Raw genomic sequence first — 10,035 nt, 5'->3', positions numbered from 1 at the left:
TTAAAAATCTCACCTGAGGGATCTAACAAAATATGTAATCACAAAACGTGTATATTTTGCCATTTTTCGGACGAAAATGCCCAAATGGGCAGAAGGGCAGTTTAGACCTTTTACATACTACACCTGCTCCCTATGCCTGCACATAGTCTGCATGTGCAGGCTCTGTCTTGTCAAACAAAAGCTTATACAAATCAAAATGTATTCGTGCAGATATTATGCTAATTCTTTTCATTTTTTATTCCTCTCACAAATACATTTTGATTTGACGTAGTATAAACTTGCCTCATATATTGGCCAAATGGTAGGAAAAACTATAAATTATTTGCCAAATGCTTAGTCGCCGCAGTTTTAAAAATGAATCATAAAAATCTCGAATTACTAGTATATTGTAAATTTGGTGCACATGTATTTTAATTTGATGGCATAATTGAATTATTTATTAATTGTATTAAGAAATAAAATGAAGTACTATAATTCACGGGGAGTCCCATATTTATAAATCTATTTTATATATTAAATTCGATACTATTTCATTCAAATTAAACATATTAAAATACTATATATTTTATAAAAAATATTAAATAAAGAGTTATAAAAAATTTAAAAATATAAAATATCTTTGGAATATATTATAAATTGGTTAGAAATAAAAACAAATTCACTACAGATAAAAAACAAATTCACTATAGATAACAAGGGCATACTCTACATCATTCCTAACTTGCGGCGCAGATCATCGATCATCCACTTGAGGTATTCGGCTTCGTCCGGGTCCTCGCACTGCCTGAGGGCGTGGTGCGTGTCCAACAACGTTATTCCACCCATGTATATAAATATCAGTAAAGTTGAATATATAAAATTAGAATGGAACCAAGATTTTATTAAGATACCGACCTTCCCATTTCTGAATATATTTATACAATTACCACATAAAGGACTCACTCCCCTCCATTAAGAGTCACGACTCACATCTTTTTAACGGCATTAATAAATGTTAAGAAAAAACACGAGTTTTAATAAATATTAAAAAATAAGTAAAAAAAATAGGATATTGATCTCATTTTTATATATATTAATTTTAAATAAAATATAAGTAGAATGAATTAGTAAATTATAAGACCTTGAAGTACTTTTTAACTGTATTTGTTTTTTTAATTATTAACTATTAATTACATACTTCAATACGTACAAATCTCTAAAAATTTAGAAGAAGTAACCAATGTGACTGAATCTCTATCGAAATACCAATTAGAAAAGGACTCCAATATAGTCTGCAAATAATTATAAAATATAAATAAATTAAAAAATATATTTTTTTTTAAGAATTGACAAGAAAAAGACTCACCAAATTCCCCAATTTGACTATGGCAACCAATGAAAATTGGAAATTACAATGCAGGTCCGAACGTTTGAAAATAATAGGGGACAAGACCCATGTTTTGCTGTCACATCAACTGCTTTTCGCCATCACATCAACAGTGCATGCAGCAGTGGCGGCCATACGAAAGGATGATTTTGCCCTTTTGAGCCCTGAGGGTGTTATGGTCCGAAAAAACACGTTTTGTGATTACATATTTTGTTAGATCCCTTTAGTGGGATTTTTAAAAGTTAGGGGTCTCTGCTGTTACACAGGGAAAAGTTAGGGCCATTTGGTGCAGTTCACTCTTTATTTAATTATGAAAATTTGTTACTAGCATGTCGCATTTCGTGGACAATTGTGAATCTATACAAGTTTGGGGCTTAAATTATCCAACATGAGATGACACATTTGAATTGCTTATTGATTAACCTTTGTAATAGCTAAAATTATTCAACATATACATTCATTTTCTCTGTAATTAATAGTAGTAATAATTATTTAAAATAGATATGAAGTACATTTCAAATCTTACACCAGGAGTAGAAATTGGTGGAATTGCAGCTCTCATCTTTGCTTTCTGTTTAAGTATATAAGAAATTTTGGAGAGTTTGTTCATAAAGATTAAAAACAATACCTTTATTAGGTTTTATCGACCCTGCGAAAATGTGTATTGGGTATTTTGATCTGTGAGAAAATAAGTTTAGGAGAATTTCTTTGAGAGGGTCAGAAAATAAAATGTTGACATAAGTTGTACTCCACCATTTAATTATGTGAAATGAGGTAAAGTTTGGTTGAAAATATTTCAGATATTCTATTAATTTCGAGAACAAGATTAGATAGGAAAAAAAACAACACTCCGTATAAGCTAATTTATGTTTATTTTGATGGGTTGAAATTTTTCGATAGAATTTATAAATCTCTAATGAGGATAAAAATTTATAGTTTACTAGTACTTAATTATGAAAAGTAAATGTTTTTTAGTATAAGAATTTGTAGCTATTTTGAATCAATTTAGAATTATACTCTAAGGATGTAATTAAATGCAAACTCTAAATATGGTATAAATTTCACACTATGATATGGACGGTTAAAAAATATCAACAAATGATAAAATAATAGCAATAAAAAATATCAAGTGTCATCAACCATTGATGTTGTGTTGGCATTTTGTTGAAACTATGTTGATATTTTTTATTACTATTATTTTATATGTTGATATTTTCTAACGTTCCAAATCATAATTTGAAGTTTGTATAATATTTAGAGTTTACATTGTATCACTACCCCTAGTACTCTCAATGTTCAAATTTTCAAATCATTCCACTGAAGTCGATTTCTAGTTATCCAAAGTGTGACTGCAACAAATCTGCAATATGTATATTTTCAGTACTCCCCAATTCTCAGTAACATAGCAAGAAGAACCCAAAATAGAGTATGTAAACCCAAAAAGTTTAGCAGAATCACTCTCTTCCAAATAGAAATGACAAAAACCCTCCATCAAGATTACATCCTCAAATTCAATACAAAAATTTCAAGTAGGGGTGGGGCTACCAATTTATAATTCTGAAACTTAAGGTCAAACACAAAAAATGTCTTTTTTTAACTTACAACACCCTGAAGTTTATCCAATAACTAATTAAGTTACAAATTCCTCGAGCACCACAGAATCCAATGATGCAAGAGACCTCTCGAGCCCAAAAGAAATATAGCAACAACTACTCATCGTTCAAACAGTGAGGGTCTAACCTCATTCTCGCAATTGGACGACCAGAAGACAGGAACAACCAGAAGACGCATAATTCACTCGTATAACATTGTTAAGAAGCTTGGACTGCGAGCCTCTGAAGGTGTTCAATGAATACTTGTAGACTCACGTCATCAGTGAAGATGACATCTGAGCCCGGGTGCATCATATCTTGTGCATTACTGTAGGTAGCTGAAGGATTCAACTTTGCCAGCAAAAATCTTGCCTGTGGCAAACATTTTCCACACCTTTAAAGACGAATTAATAAAAAAATAGAGTTTCAAGCTCAGTTATATATGGAAAAACATTCACATAAGTTACATAAACACACATTTGAGACATGAAATGTAGAGTAAATAATATCATGGGGTTAAGATTACCTGAGAACCATGCTGATCACAGACCACGAGCCTTGGTACAGGAAAACGGTCACGGATAATTAATTGGGAATCTTCCTGTGGAGCTTGTAACAACATAGCAAAACCCTAGGAATGCAGGAAGGCTTATCAGATGAAAATTCTCATATGCGCGGAAACACAGTATCACTCTAATGTAGTGCAGCAAAGATGAAGCTATGACCCATAAAATTATGGAATGGAACAGGAAGAACATAAGAAAACAACCGCATGGACAAACCTAGAGACTAGGAATTGCAATTGTTAAAATACAAAAGACCAAAAGCTCTTACAACAAGATGGAATAGATAAGATATCTTCTACATACAAATTATTGGCCATAATAATACTCTATGAAAGGAACTTGAATGTCCATGACCAGTTCATAAATTAGAGAAATAGTACATCCAAATTCTAGAAAGTTCGAGCATACTCATATGCTCTCGTGAATAAAAAAAGGTTTGCGTAAAAAGGTTTGTGTAGCAAAAGAAGCTAATTAGCTGCTAATATGCAGTTTCCCAAAAGATTTCCCTTCCATGTGTTCAGTGTCATTTTACCCACACCAAAAGACAGCCAAAGCAGGAAAAAAAATTTGTTGAATTTTAGTACACAATTTGACAGAAAGCTTAGATTCAATTTTGATAACAATAGGCTCTCTACCTAAAAGAGTTTCAATATAACAACATTCACAAACCAGGAAGAGCAGAATTTGTAAAACATACCTGATTTTCTGGCTGGTTCTGGTAGCCCATATTCCTCCACTGTGCAATAGTCATTCCATGAAAGATAACAACACTAAAATAAGAGTCCAGCAGGAGAATACGATCCGCTGCAATGGATTGAACATCAAGCAAAGCTGGTCCAGGAAGTGAATCAAAGCCGTATGATATCAATGATGGTTGAATCATGACTACCGCATTGCTTATAGTCTCACGATTCAACAAAATGCGGAAATAGGCTGTCTCATCCGGACTATTGTTGAACACCTAGAGAGAGGGAAAACTAGAGTGATCAAGAACTATAACAAAATACAAAAAAAATGATCGAAGAAACTTGAACACTGAGAGCATCATATGACCTGTACAAATTGTGATCGTCGTAGATTAAACATGAACTGAGGAAACAACGAAAAAAAGGAGTTTAAAGTGAATGATGCCGGATCATCTTTGTGGTAATCCCCAAATTTGGAACACAGGCGTATCAGATTCCTATCTAACCATCTTGTCGCATCAAAACCTTCCTGAAACATGTTCACCAATTAAAGTATATAAATCAAATCAAATTAACCTCTATAACACCAATTTGATTGATTGTAATTCTTTCTACCCTTGACGAACTAGATTCAGTTCTAAATAAGTTCATATATTAACATTATTTTTATCTGAAAAGTAATCAAAAGGATGTCTCACCAAAGGGTTGTTATTTCAAAATAAAACAAAACTAGATTTATCAAGCAAGAACTAGATACTATACAAAGTGTTCCTTAATTGTATAAAAGTCATAATTCATATATATGAGATTTGGTAATCCAATTACTCTCTCTGTCCTATAATAAGAGTCCTATTTTGCCATTTCGGTCCCGTCCCACAATAAGAGTCATTTTTTAGTTTTACCATAAATGGTAAGTAGGCCCTACATTCCACCAACTTATTCCACTCACATTTAATTATAAATATATATATATAAGTGGGACCCATATTCCAATAACTTATTCAACCAACTTTTCTTTACATTTCTTAAAATTCGTGCCATAACTATTTAGGACTCCTATTGCGGGACGGAGGGAGTATTATCTTCTGTCCATCTTAGTAAGTCCTGTTGACATTTTCTCAAAGCTATTTTGCTCCAAAATACAACCATTTGTTTTCTTAATAGCAATCTGTAACAAATTTCACACATTTCATTTTCTCGGTGAAGTAACAATCTTCACGTTTCAAATGCCCTAGTGGAAGAAACCCATTATCCAGGTTTACTCTTAGGCCAAATATATGGGACATGTATTACCTCCATTTCCATTTTATAAGAAGCTAGTCTAGCCATTATTACAGCGGCAACCTCTTGATCAAATCCTTGAACTAAATCCTGCGCACACAGAAAATGGGGAAGAATTTCAGCCAAAGCTAGAAAAATTCAATGTTAAACTTGGACTGTGCAAAATATGAAAGACTAGGATCCAACATAATCATTTACTATAATTAAAAGTTACAACTAAGTTTAAAATCAAATAGGTTTAAAGACTCAAATCTATGAACTCATATTTCCAACATTCATTTAATCATGAGAAGCCAATGAACATAAATCACTTACATATTAAAACATCGCAGAAAAGATCTGATCATAACCAATTTTCTGTCCCAAGAGGAAGGATTATTCACATGCTAAACGTAAACATAAGGAACAATGCACCCTGATACTCATTGAATAAATTATACTTTCCTATATGCACAGCTAAATAAGTAATAATTTCCTAAAATATGTTATCATAAAGAACAATAATAAGAGAACTAATTAACATGCTCACTACACGTTGAACAATGACTAGTTTCAATAAATAAATGTCTCCTTGTCTTCTTCTTCTTCTTCTTCTTCTTCATCACCTAGAGGTATCTTTTTCCCATCATTTTCACGTTTATGAACTCTTTTTGTATGTTTTAGTTTGTTCTACAAATACTATCTATGAACGCAACTTAGAAGATTCTTGAGAGAGACACTTGCTCCTTGGATGCATTTTTTTTAATGACTGACATTTTCTTATCAAATGATCTTCCCAGAAAAATGAGACAATAAGAAAATATTGGGAGAAAAAGGAAATAACCAACCTCACTGCCCACAGCCCATCGCCGTGTAACAGTTGTGACTCTTAGCCGCATCTGACCATCAGAGCTTTGATAACTGTATCCAAATGAATAAAAGATTTTATTACAATTCACAATCTGTAGGTTGAGAATACTTGTTGGTAAGATGGAAATAGCCATCTCCACCAAGACAGGAAGAGTTAGGATTACCATCTTGGATTGCAAAATTGATAGGAAAATTTTCATAAAAACAAAAAAAGTGACCAACAAAAGTTGGTATCACTAGTTGAAGTTCATTCACACGCTCTTGATAGGTTCTAGTCCTGTTTCTAGTACTCATAAAGATCACCCATTACCTAGTTAGGAATTGCAGGTATAATTGAGAACTTGGTCCTGCAGGATCAGACTTTTCACTAGACGAAACGTCAAAGAAAATCGTTAAGCATGTACTTTTGTCTAGGCCACACATCTTCCAAGCTGTAGTATTTCCCTGTCCTATAACTGTGCTAGCAACAGAAGGCCCTTTCTGCATAAAAAGATCATCACATCAGTTTTGGACAAAATGCCAAGTTACTGTAACAGCATAAAAAAATTGCACAATCAGAACTATAATTGGAGTCTAACATTAGTTGTTAAGACAGTAAGATGAGTTTGGAATAATAACCTTCTCAAGTGAGGTACATGGACCAATGATTCCTTGGACTTTAATATCCTTTGAGCAGTTAATCTCCAGCGTACCACTAGAAGTATTCATTGATGATTATTAATTCAGATGTTACAAATGACCATAACATTCTTACAAATAAAACTCAATATATCATCAAAACAGGTTCAGAATTAAGACACTTGCTATTTCTAAGATAATTGTTTAAGTCTATGAAACAAACAAGAAACAGCATAATCAGGTTTCAAATAAATAGAATAAGCAAAATTCTGATTAGAGCAAAAGAAAGTACATCCTCCTTTGCTTTGTTAACATGTAACTGGAAAAGACAATTTCTGACTCTAGTATCAACTTACTTGAATGCAAGCCCCAATGACTGCTCTCCTCCAACTTCAAAAATGCGCTTGAATGAATCCTTAAATACAGAGTGGCCAAAACTCTCAGACAGAACGACAAGTCCACCAGTTTTTTCAATGGCAACCTTCATCTCAGCAATCCCAACCTGAAGACTCACACTGTTAGCAAAGCCAGAATTGGTTGAAATTGGAATCTTGCAAATGTATAGGATGCATCAAATCCTAAATAAGTCAAGGCAATGCTAAATATGGGTCAGGAAATAAATTCAAAATATACCCACCATCCATGTTGCATATTTATCATAATAGTTGCAAATGACAGAGCATGAACTAATGATGCATAAAAACAATTTCTCAGTATGTAGTCTGGTTTGGGGGAGCTCAAAAACATCGAGATTTATGCTAGTATATCTACACAAAGGAATGTGAGCGATGATTTTTATATAGGAGCATTCATTTAATAGGAAAGTATATAAGTAATAAGATTTCAAGTATGATTCTAATAATGCATGTTGTATACACTTGTACAGTTGTACTGTTAAAATATGCATTAGGTTATAAGTTGCCATCCCCAGTACATGTAATCTCACTTCAAAATGAAACCTCACTCCGGAAATGATAGAGATATCAGAAGGCAAAATTTTGAACTAGCAATTTCCTTCAGTTTCACAAAAACACATGTGTAGTGTGATGGTAACATGCAATACAAACCTGATCAAGCGCAGAGGCAAAGACGTCCAGCACATGGCCTTGATTGACCAACTGCTTTCCAAGTTCATCGTAAAAATGGACTGCTTTTTTAAAAAAGGGTGCTGCATCCTTGTCAAGATCCTTATGTGAACGGACTGGATCAGATAGATCTTTTGAGACAATCTACAAGCCAAAGAACGTTGTTATTAGTTATTACCAGTCCATTCAATTTTTGTTATATGGAGCTTATATGTAAAAATTAAAACTTTACCGATCCAGGACCTTCTGTGCATGGACCTCCGACTAATAATATGATCCTTGCACCAGTCCCTGCCATTGATGCACTCAAAAGTCCACTGCCAACGCTCAGCGCAACTCCTGTGCACCTCAATGCTCTATTACCGGGTGCAATCGGCCATTGATCTGTGGACAACTCATCCAACAGCTGCAACATAATTCAATTGCTGAATAACAAGTTGCGTTTATTTAAAACTCGATGTGCAAAGACCAAACCAAAAACTTAATACGCATAAAACAATAAAGAAATATTACTGAATCCAATGTGTATTCGCATTCGGAGGCGGGTAACAAAAATCTGTTGATCCCCGGCCCAGCTCCAGCCACAGGGCTCGGTCCACCACCACCACCACCCTTGTGCATACCGGGACCAGGCCGCCTACCCCCTGATACAGAAAGGCCTAATTGCTCCAAGACCTGATCTTTAGATATGTCTTTGGATCCCCTAAACACGTAAACCTTTGACATCTCCGAGAACCCCAATTCGTGCACCTGCACCTGCGTGCCATACGATATAAACCCAACCATAGCATTTTCGGGAAGCATCCCAAGCGCCCGTTTCAGCGATGATTTGGCAAACTCCAACTCCTCCTCGATCATGCACGTATCCAGAATAAACAAATAAATCGGAGAAGACTGGTTGAAATTCTGCGAATTCTGGTAATTGGGGATCAAATACTCAACCGATGGAAAATTGGGGTACAATTCAGCGGGTAAATTGGTCTGCGAAATCGAGTTATAGTGTTGCGGGAAATGGTTCCTCTGGAAGCAGAAGGGGCAGATCCAAATCATGGCAGTGAAATCAACTCGGCAGAAGGGGTTTAGGACGGCGGAGCAGGTCTTGCATCGGAGAGGCGCGTAGGGCAGGATCTGCAGATCCACATGGGGGCGGATCGGCTGAATTGAGGTTGCGATCGGGATCACGCACTTGGACGCCTCCACCTTCGATCGCGGCCAATTCAGCCACGTCATCCGGACTCCCTCAATTCCCTCGGGTTCGGTTTGAGCTAGCTCCGGCGCGGCCATTGATGAAAGATATCGGGAAATCGGAAATTGGTCGGGGAAATTAAGGAATTGGGGGTTTTCTGGAAGAGGGTTTTCGAGATGGGCGGCGAAAGAGAGGAGGAAGAGAATGGCGATGAATGACGCCGGCCCGGAAGAAACTAAATCAGGAGTGTGTGTTGTGTGTGAAAGCAATTGGCCTATGAAACGTAATTCAAGCTAAGAGCATCTCTAGTGGGCGGATGTCCCACTCGGACATCCCAAAAACACCTCCTACCACGTCACTAGGACTTTCCATCCCACTGCCACGTCACTAGGACATCCTCTGCACAATCCGTCCTTCCCATCGCCCTTCCCACTAGAGTTTAAAAAAAAAATTAATTACCGGACGTCCGACCCGGACGTCCGACCCACTCCACAATGGCGGACGTCGCCCGCACGTCCGAGGACACCCGACGTCCTCACGGGACGTCCATATCCGACCTTCGACGCCACAATGGCGGACGTCCCGGTCGCCCGTCGCGGACGTCCGACCGGACGTCCGCCATTGGAGATGCTCTAAATTACCCCTCCATCTGTACTATAACCCACTGAATTATTATTATTATTATTATTATTATTATTATTATTATTAGGTAATAATACTACTAATCGATATCATATATTGCTAGGGTTCACCAAAATTTAATTACCACTTTCAATTAAGAAAACTTCAATATTAATCACTTCGAA

General features: G+C 35.8%; 1 protein-coding gene across 2 annotated transcripts; it reads right to left on the bottom strand.

The window, feature by feature from the left end:
• Positions 1–2,810: 2,810 nt before the first annotated feature.
• LOC121808625 (protein transport protein SEC23-like) lies at positions 2,811–9,496 on the bottom strand. 2 transcript variants are annotated; one of them, XM_042209204.1, is made up of 12 exons: positions 8,557–9,496; positions 8,276–8,449; positions 8,026–8,187; positions 7,315–7,460; positions 6,959–7,034; positions 6,651–6,820; positions 6,319–6,391; positions 5,504–5,581; positions 4,578–4,739; positions 4,222–4,485; positions 3,485–3,589; positions 2,811–3,330 (listed from the first exon to the last, which is right to left on the bottom strand). In XM_042209204.1, the coding sequence occupies exons 1-12, from the start codon at positions 9,325–9,327 to the stop codon at positions 3,178–3,180; spliced, it is 2,334 nt and encodes a 777-aa protein (XP_042065138.1). In that variant the 5' UTR covers positions 9,328–9,496; the 3' UTR covers positions 2,811–3,177. The 2 variants fall into 2 exon arrangements, with proteins under 2 accessions (XP_042065138.1, XP_042065137.1); XM_042209203.1 differs by having other exon boundaries at positions 2,811–3,352; positions 8,557–9,486.
• Between the last annotated feature and the right edge of the window lie 539 nt (positions 9,497–10,035).

The sequence above is a fragment of the Salvia splendens genome, chromosome 6 (assembly GCF_004379255.2).
Source record: "Salvia splendens isolate huo1 chromosome 6, SspV2, whole genome shotgun sequence".
Classification (NCBI taxonomy): domain Eukaryota; kingdom Viridiplantae; phylum Streptophyta; class Magnoliopsida; order Lamiales; family Lamiaceae; genus Salvia; species Salvia splendens.
The sequence above is the reverse complement of the archived record's forward strand: the minus strand, read 5'-3'. Positions and strand labels throughout refer to the sequence as shown.

Bases quoted from the DNA above. Each gene is read 5' to 3' on its own strand.
- LOC121808625 (XM_042209204.1), bottom strand. From the start codon at position 9,327: ATGGCCGCGCCGGAGCTAGCTCAAACCGAACCCGAGGGAATTGAGGGA. The intron at 6,821-6,958 runs GTTATTATTCCA...CTTTTTATGCAG, and splicing joins CATGTACCTCACTTGAGAAG to AAAGGGCCTTCTGTTGCTAG. The intron at 4,486-4,577 runs GTCATATGATGC...CCCTCTCTCTAG, and splicing joins GACGATCACAATTTGTACAG to GTGTTCAACAATAGTCCGGA.